The 16086-nt window shown below is 36.5% G+C and overlaps 3 protein-coding genes across 3 annotated transcripts; 2 read left to right on the top strand and 1 right to left on the bottom strand.

Moving 5' to 3' along the window:
- Positions 1 to 3: 3 nt before the first annotated feature.
- On the top strand, positions 4 to 2456 carry pcna (proliferating cell nuclear antigen). Its single transcript, XM_082157900.1, has 6 exons — positions 4 to 478; positions 1044 to 1141; positions 1301 to 1368; positions 1472 to 1666; positions 1753 to 1876; positions 1959 to 2456. The coding sequence occupies exons 1-6, from the start codon at positions 258 to 260 to the stop codon at positions 2033 to 2035; spliced, it is 783 nt and encodes a 260-aa protein (XP_082014026.1). The 5' UTR covers positions 4 to 257; the 3' UTR covers positions 2036 to 2456.
- An 819-nt stretch (positions 2457 to 3275) lies between these two features.
- On the bottom strand, positions 3276 to 7912 carry LOC309489212 (GTPase IMAP family member 8). Its single transcript, XM_082157849.1, has 6 exons — positions 7791 to 7912; positions 6895 to 7492; positions 6673 to 6749; positions 4421 to 5003; positions 4273 to 4322; positions 3276 to 4145 (listed from the first exon to the last, which is right to left on the bottom strand). Exons 1-6 carry the CDS (start codon positions 7798 to 7800, stop codon positions 3523 to 3525), a joined length of 1941 nt encoding a protein of 646 aa, XP_082013975.1. The 5' UTR covers positions 7801 to 7912; the 3' UTR covers positions 3276 to 3522.
- Positions 7913 to 10615: 2703 nt separating this feature from the next.
- Positions 10616 to 12763, top strand: LOC309489253 (GTPase IMAP family member 7). The gene is made up of 2 exons (XM_082157899.1): positions 10616 to 10774; positions 11211 to 12763. Exons 1-2 carry the CDS (start codon positions 10720 to 10722, stop codon positions 11981 to 11983), a joined length of 828 nt encoding a protein of 275 aa, XP_082014025.1. The 5' UTR covers positions 10616 to 10719; the 3' UTR covers positions 11984 to 12763.
- Positions 12764 to 16086: the final 3323 nt, after the last annotated feature.

The following is a 16086-nucleotide window of genomic DNA, read 5'->3' as shown; positions in this document are numbered from 1 at the left end:
GAGCGGGTCAGTTTATCTAAGTTCCAGCAAAAGCGCGCGCAGTTACAGTCAGAGACCCGAGAGAAGAGAAGACGGGACAGATACACCTGTGTTTCTATTGTAGTCTTTGGACTTGTACCTGCTACGGTTAAAACACTTTGATAGACTACGTGTACTGCGTTCCTGCACTTGAAGACAAGCAGAAAACCAGGCCGCGCTTGTGTCATAACAGGATTTAGATAACTATTTGTTTTCTCCTCACATAAGAAAGAAGCACAATGTTTGAGGCACGTCTCGTTCAAGGATCAATCCTTAAGAAGGTTCTGGAGGCTCTGAAAGACCTCATCACCGAAGCCTGCTGGGATGTGAGCTCCTCGGGCATCTCTCTGCAGAGCATGGACTCCTCTCATGTGTCTCTGGTGCAGCTCACACTCCGGAGCGATGGGTTCGACTCCTACCGCTGCGACAGAAACCTGGCCATGGGTGTCAATTTGAGCAGGTAATGATCATAATGATTTTTTCTTTAATGATTTTAATTATTTGCCGTCTAACTGCTTAGAGAGTGAAAGTTGAACATGTCTGTACATGTCCGACTGCGCGAGCAAACTTGCAACCCGCCATTTTTAAGATGTAAAACAAAAATGTGTCCCTATCACTATTGTTAGTTGTGAAATGCATAGTTTTAATGTGTTTAATAGGTCGTTAATGTGTCCCAAATACATCTAGTATTATTTGGCGCGCAGAGTGTTTCCTGTATTCTTCCCCTCACTGCTGGTCGTGACGTCATTTACGCGCGCTCAAGCTTGTTGGCGGGAAAAAAAGCCGGGTTGCTGAATGACAATATGGCTTTACAGTTGGACAAAGACAATTGCTTTATAAGAATTTTACACCACTTTTATTTAATAAAACTGTATATTGGTAGTTCAACGTGGCTGTAATGTGTTTTACATTACAAATAGAAATAACGATTTTATGTCTTATACTTTCATTCCGCATGTCATTGTACATGTTTCAATAAAAAGCACCTGTTCATTAATTTGAAAGGAATTGTTCTTGTTTTCTAGCATGTCAAAGATTCTGAAGTGTGCTGGAAATGAAGATATCATCACGCTCAGGGCAGAAGACAATGCAGACTCTTTGGCGCTGGTCTTTGAAACACTCAGTGAGTACATAAGATTAAATTGAAATTATTATTCCCAGTTTTAGATTAAATGCATAACTAAAGTTAAATGTAAATATAGTCAGGGTAAGCTCACCATCAATAGAAAGCCATAAGTTGTACTAGAGAAGAGCCAGTGCTGATCTCTGAATGTGTTTGTAGATCAGGAGAAAGTGTCCGACTATGAGATGAAACTGATGGATCTGGATGTGGAGCAGCTTGGCATTCCAGTAAGGCTTTTTATTAAACATGATTGAAATTTTGATATGATTGTGTATGTTTTTTTTTCATGTTTTCTCCAATGGTCATGTTTTGTTCCGTTCTTAACCTCAGGAACAGGAATACAGTTGCGTGGTGAAGATGCCCTCTGGTGAATTCGCACGAATCTGCAGGGATCTGTCGCAGATCGGTGATGCTGTCATGATCTCATGCGCCAAGGATGGCGTGAAGTTCTCTGCCAGTGGAGAGCTGGGAACAGGCAACGTTAAGCTTTCACAGACCAGCAGTGTCGACAAGGAGGATGAAGCGGTAATGTTCTTTTAACATTGACAACATAACTTAACTAAAGTCTGTACTAACTATGAGGGTAATTGACGACACCGTGTTCTTCGCAGGTGACAATTGAGATGAATGAGCCAGTGCAGCTTATTTTTGCACTGAACTACCTGAACTTCTTCACCAAGGCCACTCCTCTGTCCAAGACAGTCACACTCAGCATGTCCGCAGACATTCCACTAGGTATGAAAAATGCTCACATGCTCATTACATTGCATTTTGAGTTGAGACAAATGAAATGATGGATTGTCTTTTCCTCCTGCAGTGGTTGAGTACAAGATTGCAGACATGGGACATGTCAAATATTACCTGGCACCCAAGATCGATGAAGAATCCTCCTAAATCCAAGTAGAAGACTGAAGGCTGTCATCTGTGGGATTTCATTCTGCATATCAAAAATTGTTTGGATAGATGTTTTGGGAAAATGAATTTAGTACTCAAGTGTCTGCTGTGGTTTCCAGTTCAATGGATTCACAATTCTGTGACCTAAGCCATTTCATATGATTGGCAGATGCATGGGTGCACTTAAACTATGGTAGTTTGGTCCTTAGCTTTACCAGGCACTGTGGGCTGAATCTAGAGTGCTTATGGCAGCATACAGACTCAACTTTGGTTCAGTCTCGTTTTCTCAAACTTGGTCCCTCTTTACTCCATTTCAGGTTTTTGTCCAACTGCTCATTCTTATGTATAGATAATTGTCTGTAAATATACTAATTGGACACTGTTCATCCAGTCAACCATTAATAAAACTTTTTGTAATGTTGATTTGTGATTGTTTCTCTCCTGTCACAAGGTGCTTGATATTTAAAAGATGAAGCTATTTAGACATTCTAAAACTGCTTAATGTAATACGAAATGCATTGTTGGAATTTTGCAGTTTGGGACAATTTGTTGGCCACTAGAGGGAGCCAGATTAACATTTACTACAGTTTTTATGTTCAAGCTTTTCATAGTGTTAATTATTGACTAAAATGGCGTTTTTCTTTTGAGTAATTGGCATTTGAGAATGCTCATAAGAATAGCTAATCAATAGAAACATTTCCATTTGTAAGACAAAAGATGCTGGATATTTAAATACAGCTTACATTTTTCTTATTTAAAAAGGATAGTTTACCCTAAATTTTTTTTTTTATCATTACTTGCTCTCATCGGTCCGCGGGGGTTCTGGGGTTCTCGAGTCCTCTCATAAATGTGCCCCAAATCGCGTCTTGAACCGTTTCTTTAAATTAACTTTTTGAAAGTATCGATTCGCAACGAATGAGCTGATTACTAGAAAACGCCTCTGAAACAACTTTACTTTTTGATTGGCTTCATTACAGTGAAATGGCGGGGAAGTCTTTTTTTGGCAGTTTATTGGTAGTAACCTGGTTCTAGCTTGGCTATTTGCACTTTGAAGACATCTTGTGAAGATTACAAAAAGAGTAATTGCATAGATAAATAAATATAGGCCTACATGTATAAATATATGCATATGTATATACATGATGAACCATGGACTCGTATGCAAGGTTTAATGTTTTTTTTAATTGTTTTAAAAATATATATATTTCACTTATTTCCAGTACAATTACCATTACATAGCCTATCTGTTATCCAATGAATTAGCTGTTTATAGGAAAAACAGCTAGACAGGCTACAATTGATTGGAAGCATAAACAAACCATTAAAGCCTACACAATTTTAACAACTGTACAGACTAACCCAAATAAAATCTTAACATTCTTATAAAGTATCATGTTTTGAGGGTGTCCCCAAACTGAGGTTTTGTATGATTCAGCTTACTTAGGGACAATTTAGCTGATCACATATGATACACACAGTTCAATATCTTATAAGATGCTGCACTCTTTGTTTTCCTTAGGCTTCTTTTTATAATTGTGATAATTTGCCATTGCCATAATTCCCTGCATGTCAGAAATGATCTCCAGCAGTTTTTTCACCTGATGATGGCTTTTGTCATTGTTGTTAAATGCATGACATCTTGAATGACAGCTTTTGATCAGTTCCTGAAGTTCTTTGTCACTTCCATTAATGTAATCATTTAAAGTCCTGTTCTTCAGCTTCTCTTTACCAGTGAAAAGAATCACAGTCTTTGAAATCACATCCTCGCCAAACTCTTTTTTCAGATGTGGGAGAACGTCTCTCTCGCCATCAGTGAAACGGCCAAGCTGCATAACCAGCAAATACACGTCAGGCATGAGCTCTTTGCACTTCTTTATCTGCTCTTCCTGGTTTTTAAGGTCTTCACTGAAGAAATCTGGGGTGTCTATAACCCTAATCTTCATTTCAAGAACAGTTTCCTCTGCCATCTGGCACACCTGTGTTACTGGCACAGAACTGGCACGTGATTCAAAATGTTGCTTTTTCAGAATTGTATTTCCTGTAGCACTCTTCCCACTTCCTGTCTGTCCCAGTAGCACAATGGTCATTGGTTTCGGCTGATGTACCTTAACTGATGATGTATAGTTAGAATTAGTTAGAAAACACAGTCAGTGCATATACCAAACTATTATCTAGTGCAGGTGACATGCTACTTAAATGTTTTCTAATTTATTGGTTGAACTCAAACGTTTTGTTACCTGTTTTTTCTGGTGTTGCTTGCTTTGTCTTCATATTGTCATGTGTCCTTCTGGAATTGAAAGAGTGATTGATATAGGGTTAAATGAATTAATTAAATTCTTGCTGCTCATCATAACTATGTTAACCATACAATATAACCATACCTACATTTCTCTGATAGATTCAGATGTTTGGTTCTTCTGCATGTCTTCAATGTGTTTCATCAGTTCTTTGGTTAGTTCATTATGCTTCATGTCTCTGTTGTAAACACACAGTTTGTTTCCACACTCATTCAGGATTATGGAGTAGTCTTTTTTGAAGGATTCTAGTCTGTCTATTGAATTTGCAGATAACATTTTTTCAATTTTAACCAGCACAATTGTGTTTTCAACCATTTTCTGTCCAAGCTTCTTCTTCAGTTCAGTAAACATCTCCATAACTTTTGGTGACACCATTTTGTTCTTGAGTATGAGGAGAAACACACGTGGACCTGTGTATGATGGCTTCAACTCCTCCATTCTGTCAGCTTCTGGATCTGATGAGTTTGGTTTGTGAAAATGGTCTGGAGTGTTGATAATACAGATCTTCTGACCAGCAACGCTATCCACAATCTTCTCACAAGTGATTTTTTCTGTTCGGAAATGATCTTTGTCAAGAATTATGTTTCCTATAAGACGCTTGTTGTTGCTGTTCTTTCCCAGCAGGATCACTGTCATCTTGCACTCACCTCCATACATCTGGATGGTCTGGTCTGAGATAAATTCAAACAATTACAGTTAACACAATTGCTAAGACACTAAACCCCATTCTCTGAACCAAATTCTCAAAGGCCTAAACCCATTTGTTGAATAAATCACTCTTTCTGCAAAACCTTAAACAAGTTCAGGCAGTTAGACAACATTTGCAAATCTCATGCACTTTTTTTGTGCAAAAGTCAACTCATTCTCACTCACTAAAGCACATTTTGCACTGTGTTGCTCTTGTATTGCAAAAAGGTAAGCACAAGTGGCAAAAGTTAAACACAACTACATCACACTTGTTTCTAATTATGTGATCAAAAACCAACTGTACAAAATATAAGCCAGCACACATGGCAGGTGTACTGAATGTTGATGCCAACAATGGATGGAAACTATCTGAGAGGGAGAGGAGGAAGAGTATGTGTAAGAGGTGGGGGATGAGGAGGAAGAGGAAGAGCTAGGTGTGGATTGTTGTCGAGGCTGGATCTAGCACACCAGAGGGTTTTTTCTTTTACCTGGCAAGAGACAACATTGTCTGTGATGTGGACAAAGTCCTCAGGCTGGACCCAACACGAAGACGTGATGCTGAGGCAGAATTAATACTCTCATTGCATTTTTATATGCAACAGCTGAATATACTGATATTCAATACTATAAATATAATACTGTACTTGCAGTACATACAGTATACACTATATTCACCTTACTAAGCTGTGATTATACTTTTTTTTACGTAATTGCAAATTTTGTTAACTGTATATATACACTACAATTTTTTTCTGTAAAAAACATTTCTGTTATTTTTTAGTTTTTAATGAACGATCTCTACAGTTTATATATTGACTGGCGTGTATGATCTGAAAGCATTGTTAGATTTTGAGTACAGGTGAAATGGTTTGAGCTGATTGTTTGATTTTGCCAGAAGAGTCAGGGGTTTTGTGAGTGTAGTATGAAGATTTGGGTGAAGAATGGGTGAAAGTTCGAAGAAATTTGTCTTAGCAATTTTGAAAAACTGTAACACATCTTTGAAAAACGTACATCCTTGATCCTTTACAATTTAAAGTAGCAGAAAATGATTGTCTTAAAACACTACTGTACTCTATTATTGGTCATTTAACATGGTGGTTTTCAACTGGTTTTGCTGGAGAATCCAGAATTTACTTTGGGCATCGAGTGGTGACCCAACACAGTACAATAAATATAAATTATGGATTTGGTACTGAGTTCATCTTTTCTAATAATGAGGGCATATCACCAACCTGTTGGTATGTGTATGGCAAATTTCAAGAATTTGATTGGACACATGCACCTTTGACAACATCGGTTGTTATCCACTATGTACAATTATATGGTGAGTTGCATTATTATTATTATCAAAACAGATTTTTTGCACAAACAGATTTCACAGAGTGCAACATGTTCCTGGAACAACATTCCAATCAACCAATGAGATTTGAAGGACAAGTTTACAGTTTATGTTAGGCTTAACTAGGGTTAGTTGCTTTTAGGGCTAAGTTAGGTTCAAGGGTTAGGACTACATTTTCAGACCGGAATGTTGTTCCTACTTTGACTACTTTAGATTGATGTGAAAGGCAGTTTAGAAAAAACACATGTTCATTTTATCATATTATTTTTGATGACAGAGAAAAGTAAGTTGAATAAGAAATCTGTAAGCTATACCTTTGCTTTTTTCAGGCCCCCTTGACACTTCAGGTATTTCCTTCATTGGTTCATATGCATCAATGTCTTCATAAAACCTGCAGGATTGAGATGATGTTACAGGTCAAATTATAGGTGTAAAGTGATTTATAGGTATGTACAGAGATTCTTAATAAATGTCATCACTACTTTCATATATATACTGTATATATATATATATATATATATATATATATGTCTTACGGCTCATCAGCAGGTGTGGATTTGTTGGATTCGATAGCCTTCTCGTGCAATGCCTTCCATTTCTCCATAACCTGTTTGGTCAGCTCATTCTCTTTCTTGTCTTCGTTCTTGTTGTAAACACAAATTCTCTGTCCACACTCATCTAGTAGTTTTTTGAGACTCTCATCGGCTCGGTCACATGGCTGTCTAGATTGCTTCTCTTGACTGTTAACTAGCACAACAATTGTATTTTCCACCATTTTCTCTCCAAATCTCTTTTTAAGCTGTCTTACCATATCAGTCTCTTCCCGTGAGAGCTGTTTGTCATGCAGTACCAGAAGGAACACACGTGGACCTGGATATTGGGGTTTTATCTCTTCTATACTGTCAGTTTCTCGATCTTGGTTTGGTCTGTGGAAAAGGTCTGGTGTGTTGATGATACAGACCATCTGATCACCTAGTTTTTCTTCAGCTTTTGTGCATGTGTCTTTTCCAGCTATGAAACGCTCTGCTTTTAGTATGATATTCCCTATCGTAGACTTATCACTGCTGTTCTTCCCCAGCAGCACCATAGTGATCTTGTCACCTCCGTCAGATTGCGCCATCTTTGTATACTCCACTATAACAAATCACAATAAAAATTAATAGTTTTAAAATCTAGTCAAAAGAAAACTGAGTTTTGGATTAGGAATAACTTAATTCCTAAATAAACCCTTGATGACATAACATTGCTCATTTACAAATATTTGAGAAGGATTCTGTAATAATCTTGTCATTTTATTTTACAAGGCAACAAGGTTGGAGTTGAGCTGGAGTATCAAATTAATGCCATTAATATGAGCAACTATCAAGTCAAATCACTACAATTTTACAAAAATAGACTAAAATGTGTTAAAAAAAACAAGCTGCTTACTTACATTGTAACATGTTGAGTTATTCCACGTTAACAAATAATAAGCAGAGTAATAAGAATAAGAATCATGAAACGTGTCTCTGGCACTCTAGAAAGGACAGTCATGAATAAATGAAAGCAAAAATGTACTTGTCTTAAATGCATGAGAATAAAGGGCTTGTCCAAAATCTGGTATAACACGTCGAGTTACTAGTATGCTAGATAACAGCTGTGCTTAACTTTTGTTTCTCTACTGCAGTTTTTTATGTTTTGTGAAAATGTTTGTCTTAATGTAGTAATCTAAAAGGTCAGGCTTTGATCATCTGTAGAAAATGAGTGAGAGTTTCGAAAGTAAACTTTGAATCATTTATGCTTGTACTAAAGGTAAAATATCTGAGCAATGGTGGGTGGGCACGTCCTGATTTTGCAGAGTTAGGCGTCAACATATTTTGTTGTTCCTGGAAAAACAATCCCTAAAATCAAAAGGGAATGATAGGTGAATAACACTGTCCCTCAAATATGTGAATAACACAACCTAAATTTGTCCCTCCAATCTGATTGGTTGATTGGAATGTTGTTCTAGGATCTAAAAGATGTGAAATCAGGTTCTGTGGTGGGTAGACTTACAGGAAATAGCCTTTGGCAATTTTATGCAAAAAAAAAAAAAAAAAAAAAACTTTACCAAACTCAGTTTCTGTCAACATTTCTCACAGTATGTTTCCTGAAACTCCAGCAAAGAATGTGTTAGAACAGTGATTAATTTCAGATTGTCTTGATGAAGGACCTGTAAGGGAGTTGTTTTGCATATGTTTATTGCACCATCTTTTGGTTACTCATAGGTATTACACTATAGGATTATAACTTGTCTTTGCAGTATTTAGCAAAATCTTACACCAATTACACAGGACATACTAAGTGGACTAAGCTGATTTCTTACTGACATTTTCAGTTCTTTTCAAATTCCTGCATATCCTGCATCTTTTTCTTTTGTCCCATAAGCTGTCAAACCAGCTCAGTGCTGCACATGATGGTTTCATCTCCTCCATGTTGTCAGCTATTGGATCTGGGCTTGGTTTATGGAAAAGGTCTGGAGTGTTGACAATGCAGACAATCTGAAATGAATCACTGTTCTAACACATTCTTTGCTGGAGTTCCAGGAAACATACTGTGAGAAATGTATAGACAGAAACTGAGTTTGGTAAAGTTTTTTTTTTTTTTTTTTTGCATACAATTGCCAAAGGCTATTTCCTGTAACTCTACCCACCACAGAACCTGATTTCACATCTTTGTAGATCCTAGAACAACATTCCAACCAACCAATCAGATTGGAGGGACAGATTTAGGTTGTGTTATTCACATATTTGAGGGACAGTGTTATTCACCTATCATTCCCTTTTGATTTTAGGGATTGTTTTTCCAGGAACAACAAAATATGTTGACGCCTAACTCCTTTTAGATTACTACATTAAGACAAACAATCCTCTCACATGTGTCTATTCCATGAAACAGTCATGCTGGAGGATACTATTTCCTATCAGGCACTTGACATCGCTGTTCATGCCCAGTAGCTCCATGGTGGTCATGCATCAGTCACCTCCAGATGGCTGGACATTCAAGCTCTCCCCTATGATACAGTGAACACTAGAATAAAAAACGACTGCATTTAGGCTGCATTTATTTGATTAAATATACAGTAAAACAGTAATATTGTAAATAATGATTACAATTTAAAAGAATTGCTTTCTATTTATATATTTTAAAATGTAATTTATTCCTGTGATGACAAAGCTGAATATTTTATCAGCCATTACTCCAGTCTTCAGTGCCAATGATCCTTCAGAAATCACTTTTATATTCTGATTTGGCTCTCAGAAACATTTATTTTTATTATCATGCTGAGAACATTTGCGCTGCTTAATATCTTTTTGGAATTCGTGATTTTTGTCCCGCGGTATTCTGTGACAGCTGAATAAAAATATAAATTTCTTTCCAAAAAAGAGAGGGAGAAAAAAAATTGAGGTAGGGTCAGTACCTAAATAAATAAATATAATATAATATAATATAATATAATATAATATAATATAATATAATATAATATAATATAATATAATATAATATAATATAATATAATTGGTACTGACCCTACCTCAAATTTTTAGCTGTCTGACTAGCTCTCTGATAACACAAATTCTCTCGTCAAATTAATGCAAAAAACGTTTTGCGATTCATATCAGCTGTGTGGCAGATCTGTCTTGATGTCTCTTTACTATCAATCAGCCCTACAGTAATGCTTCCCATCATTTTCTCTCCAAATATCTCCTTTTGGGTGATCATCTCCATCTCTTCCTGGGAGAGCTTCCAGGAGGAACATGAGTGTATGATGGCTTCATCTCCTCTAGCATTAGATTCAGGATCTTGGTTTGGTGAGGTCCCCAGAAAAATTCTGGGATGTTTATAATGTAGAGTAGCTCATCCATAATTCTTCCTAGAGCTTTTTTGAAACATGCACTTTCCTGGCTGAAAGTAGTTAGCATGGTGTTTCCTATCAGGCACTTATCAGCGCTTGTCATCTACTGCATCTTGTTCAGATTTTTCTTCTATAAAGGATTAAACCAGTTTTCTCACAGTTAAATGCATTATAATTTCAGGTACAAAGAATATACAGAAATTAGCGAAATAATAATTTTTAAAAAGCCGATCAAAAACCGACACTAACCACTATGTCTTACCTTTTGGCATGTTGAATTTCTAGTCTGTTCACCAGGTTGCGAGAAACACCTCCATCTATTTCTGTCATGTGGTGAAGCAGGAAAATAGTGATCAAATGAAAGTAGAAGCTAACTTTGTACATTTGCAAAAAATAAACAAGTGGCGTCACAAGAAAATCTGGTACTAATACAGTGTCGCAAAAAAAATATTTCAGTCGTTGTCGAGGGAAACTGTTGCTGAAGGAAATGGACTGGCCAAAGTTTTGTCCAAAATGTTGTTGCTGCAATTCTAAGAAGCGAAGTAAGTTTTCTGCTAAAACTTTTGACTTTGGTTGTTTAGTAAGATTTCTATTAAACTGTTGGAAGCTCAAAACAGCTGAAACATTTTTGAGACTGAATGTCTATTGTCAAAAAGTCTGTAAAAGCAAACAGGGAATTTCCCAAATATAACTAATTTTTTTAAAATCTTAAAATATTCTATAAACCAAAGCTTAATGTCAGATAGGTGTCATGTCTTCTAAATTAAAGTGTTTTGACTCATATAATTTTTTGATGTAGATCAAAATGATTTTAATGGATTTGCATCATAAAGCATATGATATAATATGATAATGGACCAGACTTAAAATAAAAAACTCAGTTTTATACAAAGACACAGGCAGTCTTCCTCTGCCTCTGTCAGTTGATTCTATCTATAAAAGTTTCATTGTCACTGTGTTATTTTGTCCTTCATTTAGCTGTGTTAGGAGGACCACTTCGCATAGTAATGATTGGAAAAACCGGAGTGGGAAAAAGTGCTGTAGGGAACACCATCCTTCGTAGAAAGGTTTTTCACTCAAGTCCTTCTGCAAACTCTGTCACTCACTTGTGCCAAAAAGCAATGGTCAACGACCATAGAGAAATTTATGTGATTGACACACCTGGAATCTTGGATACCAGCAAACCGAAAGACCTCATCAGAAGAGAAATAGTAAGATGTATTCAGATTTCAGCACCAGGTCCTCATGTGTTCCTGCTGGTGCTACAAATTGGCCGTTTCACTGCTGAGGAGCAAAAATCTGTCCAAGCCCTGCAAGAGCTCTTCGGACAAGAAGCTTCAAAATACATGGTAGTGGTCTTCACTCATGGAGATGCACTCAATGGTCAAACTATAGACGACTATGTAAAAAATGGCCATCCAGAACTCCGTAAAGTGATCCAGAGTTGTGGTAGTAGATATACTGTGTTTGATAACACTAAGAAAAAGAAGCAAATGCAAGTGAATACATTAATTGAGAAAATTGATCAAATGGTGGCAGCAAATGGGGGAGAATGGTTCACTCAGGAAATGTTTGAAGAAGCAGAAGAACAAATTCAGCAACAGAACATGGAGAGAGCGGCCGCAGAGCTTCTGGAATATCAGTTTAGCTTTCTTGGGGATCTTGACAACAGAGTCGTTCTGTTCCAGCAAATATTGATAGAAGGCATTCGCGAACAGTTTGCTATTGATAGTGGCTCTTGCGGTTACTAAAGAGACTTAAATCAAACACATCTTGTGTTTATGTTCAGCAGTAGTTTTATATGACACCTTACTCATTTATGTGATGTTCTACAGTGTATACATTTAATTCAATAGAGAGGTGGCCAACCTTCTAAATAATAAATGTCTTCTTGAGATACTTGATGAGAGAATTTGTTTTTTCCCAACAGATCTCGATCTGTAACCTGATCCTATACTTTTATCAAATGTTGTTAAAACCTCCACAGTGACATTTATTGTGCATTTTCATTTCACATTGATTTTATATAAAAATGTCTCCTGTTGTAGTCAAATAAATTCTTATTTAGATATAATTTGACTACAGAACATTGCAGAATGAATATGTTGTGGAAGCGAACTTCTTTGTGAAGGCACTGTGTTCTCTAACACTTTTGTTTTTTAGTTTTTTTTTGCACAATTTAATACTTACAGAATATAAGTGTTGGTATTCATTAGATTAGCAGTTAACTTCATGCCTAATATACTGTATTACAGGCATCAAAAAAATATTTGACTATAACTGTAGACATAAATGTATCCCTGTCTTTACCATTCTTTCTTCTTAAAACTTATATTTCTTTACAGTAATCTATGAATCTTTGTTGAATAGTGACATCTGCATTATATATTTTTAAGACACATTGGAAACTTTCCACATAATTTAGTATTTTTTTGTTACCATTATCTAACATTTAACAGCTGTTAAGAATCAGTTATACTGTGTAAATAAATGTAAAATTGTTAAAAACAAGTAAAATGGTTATACTGTGAAAACAAGAGGTCTGCATGTGTTTTGAATGTATATAATTGTGATATATTAGGACTAGGGGTGTAACAATACCAACGCTATCTCACGACCAATTCGTACGAATTCGTACGAATGATAAAAAGTTGGCTAATTCGTACTAATTCGTACGACCTCACTCGTACGAATTTGTACGATTTGTCTAAACCCACGTGATGGGTAGGTTTAGGGGCGGGGTCAGGGGTAGGTCATTCGTATGAATTCATACGAATTGGCCAATTCGTAAAATATGTACGATTTTGCAAAAATCGTACTAATTCGTACGAGTCAGGTCGTATGAATTCGTACGAATAAGCCACTTTGTAGAATTTGTACGTTTTCCCGTGAGATCGGGCTGAACAATACCCTCAAGTCACGATTCTATATATATATATATATCATAAAACTGAACTCACGATACGATATTATTGCAATACTCCAAGACATATGGTAAAAGGTTAACAAAAAATGTACTGTTGATTAAAATGCAAAATTTGGCATTACATTTGTGGTGGAAATAAATATGGACTTGGTGTTAGTAACCCAATGCATAGGACAATGGTGACACCAGAATGATACTGAAGCTTAAAATACAGAATTATTTTAGACAAATATGCTTGCACTCTGTCAATGACTAGATATATTAAAAATAATGTTGGCCACTTTTTACTGGTAACATAAGACATTTGGCACTATCAGGACCCACAAATATTCCCCCATTGCATAATTATACATTATATTCAACATTAATGTAGTACTGACACAAACTCTGTAAACGTGATTTTTTTTCTATTTTTTTCAGATCACAAAAAGGGGTTGACATGTAAAAAGTTGAAGCAATTATATTTATGGATTATATGGCTTTTGACTGGGCAGAAAATAAGCATTTTTACATCTAGGCATTTGGCAAACAATTTTTATCCAAAGCAGTTCAATTTACATTCAAGATGTTTTTATTTTTTATTTATTTTTATTAAAGGTAAAAAAAATAAAAAAAATAATGTATTCACATTACTGTAGTTAACTATACTATAGTTAACTAAGCTACAGGAATACATTTACATTTTTGGGTGCCCAGAATTTCCTGTTAGTTTCTTTAAAAAGAAGACTTTAAAAAGCAACTTGACATGGGAACTTGCATTTTTAAAGCACGCTATGGTCTTACATTTCCAGTTTGAGACATGACTAAACTATGTTCTAGAACACAACAGGAAATAAAAAAGTCCCTTCACAGCAAAATCCCCAGTGTTAAGTTACTCAAACTATATTTTGAATAAAAGATCAACATCCAAACCTTTGTTAATTCTCAATAAGAACTTCTGCAGACGTATGACAAAAAATAAAGTCAAACTGGTTTGTAATATAAGTGAAGATGGTAAAGCTGTTTGTGGAGTTATTTAATCATCCTCTGCTGAGATCTCGAGAGGTTTTAATGTCTTTTATCTTTAGTTGATCTAAGGCTGTGGCTGGAAGTAATTTGTAATTCTTGCATTTCTGCTCATCTCTTCTCTTTTTTTTCTGTTCTTGTTGTTTCTCTTTTCCCTGATTCTTTATCTCTTAAAGCCCCCCTGTGGTTTTTAATGTTGTTTATATGTCTTTTTTTTTTATGTGCTTTAAGACAAACCATGTGCAAATTCAACACCATTGTTGAGTATTGTTTCCTTAAAACTGCAGTGAAAAAAAGACCGTCTCAAAAACATGGTTTGAAATTGTTGGTGTTTCTCACGTCACAAAATACCTTGTAACCAATCACGTCATCCTGCCTGAGGGCTTTAACATATCATTAACTATGCTGCGAAGCAAGGGAGTCTCAAGAGAGGCCAGGTTATCCCAGTATATTTTTCTGTTGATATGAAAAAATCGGGTACATTTAGCAATATAGGTGTTGAATTATGTATATGATGTATATCACAATGTTATGATGAAATATATGCCTTTCTCCACTTATGTTCTAAGATGTTTAAAGCGTTTAAGTGTAGCAGGTTGAAAGTGTACCCTCGTTTGTTCAGTGGCCAGTGTCGTGAAAATGGTGACCCTATCAGTAGTGGTGTGTGTTTGGTGTGCAGGCTGCCCCGGGGTTTGGTTTGGAACTTCTGTTTTAAGGAGGCTTTTCTTCAATGGAAAGTTTGAGTTTGTTGACGAACAACTAGCAACGTTATGGTCAGCGACCACGCATAGCACTGCGCTGTGAACATCTCCTGGTATGTACTAGAGTCGTTCGCCTGTTTTGGTGGTTTTATGATTGTTTTTAATTCTGCTGTTTCATGTTCGACAGGTTGATTGCATGACCACGAGTTTCATCGCCGTGTTATGGGGTAGAACGCACGTCTAGTGATGTAATGCACTGCTGCCTTGCCTGGGTCTCATTTCAATCAATTTTGTGTTTAGTTTTCATGAATTAACTTTGTGTGTGATTGTAATTTCGGGCCCAGATTACTGCTCGCTGGGGGGTAAGATGCACCAGAGTAAAGCGTGGCCGTTCGTTGGCCGTTTTGTTCCCCTAGTGTGCGGGTGATTGTTGTAGTATTTGTTATTATCATGTCTTTTGCTTGTTGAGTGCCATGATGTTGGAGTGATCTCACCAGAGTGTTGTGTGTGGGTCTGATATTTCCCGGTGTATTCCGGGTGGCGTAGTAGAGCGTTAGTATCATTTCTGGTACTTTTCTATCATTCTCTCCACAACCTGATGTCCCCCGCCACATAAGGATGCTAATTTTCAGAAGGTCTGACACTGGGCATGTTTAAACGACACCGTTTTCAACAGAAAATGGAAGACTTTTTGCCGTTTTGCCGTGTAATAGCCATTCATTTACACGACAACAGCGTTTTGGGGAAAAAGGGTTTCAAAGTGCAAGGTTTTGAAAGTGATGCCTTTATCTTCTCCATGTAAACAACAAAAATGTGAATTTGTGAAAACTGTGACGTCATGCGCATGCATATTACGTGTCCACACATGCGTATTACGTGTTCGCGGGGGGTTTCTTGACAAAGAGATTTCACCAACTAGCCTGGCATGCATAATACAGCCTTTTTAGTCAATTTCGCAGATCCGAAATTTTGACAACATTGTCGTCTGTTTTCAGTGCATTGTTGTCAAACACACCATGAGATGGCAAATGGGAACATGGTTTGTGTAACATTAGGAACACACAATTAGCTGTTTTATAACATAGTCAAACAAAAGGCTAATCATATTAATTGCAGTTATGTGTCCGACATTGTAGAGAGTGATACATAAAATGCATTACCATTCTGATACATCGACATGTATACGAGCCTATATAATGTGCTCTTCCTCTTCTTCTTCTGA

This window comes from Leuciscus leuciscus (assembly GCF_965113295.1).
Source record: "Leuciscus leuciscus genome assembly, chromosome: 24".
Lineage (NCBI taxonomy): Eukaryota > Metazoa > Chordata > Actinopteri > Cypriniformes > Leuciscidae > Leuciscus > Leuciscus leuciscus.
Note: the sequence above shows the minus strand (reverse complement) of the source record. Positions and strands in the feature narration are given on the sequence as shown.

Coding starts and splice junctions, on each gene's coding strand:
- pcna (XM_082157900.1), top strand. CDS start 258: ATGTTTGAGGCACGTCTCGTTCAAGGATCAATCCTTAAGAAGGTTCTG. Junction 479..1,043: donor ATGGGTGTCAATTTGAGCAG/GTAATGATCATA, acceptor CTTGTTTTCTAG/CATGTCAAAGATTCTGAAGT. Junction 1,877..1,958: donor GTCCGCAGACATTCCACTAG/GTATGAAAAATG, acceptor TTCCTCCTGCAG/TGGTTGAGTACAAGATTGCA.
- LOC309489212 (XM_082157849.1), bottom strand. Junction 5,004..6,672: donor GGGGCCTGAAAAAAGCAAAG/GTATAGCTTACA, acceptor AATTTATCTCAG/ACCAGACCATCCAGATGTAT. Junction 4,146..4,272: donor AGCAACACCAGAAAAAACAG/GTAACAAAACGT, acceptor ATACATCATCAG/TTAAGGTACATCAGCCGAAA.
- LOC309489253 (XM_082157899.1), top strand. CDS start 10,720: ATGGACTGGCCAAAGTTTTGTCCAAAATGTTGTTGCTGCAATTCTAAG. Junction 10,775..11,210: donor CTGCAATTCTAAGAAGCGAA/GTAAGTTTTCTG, acceptor TCCTTCATTTAG/CTGTGTTAGGAGGACCACTT.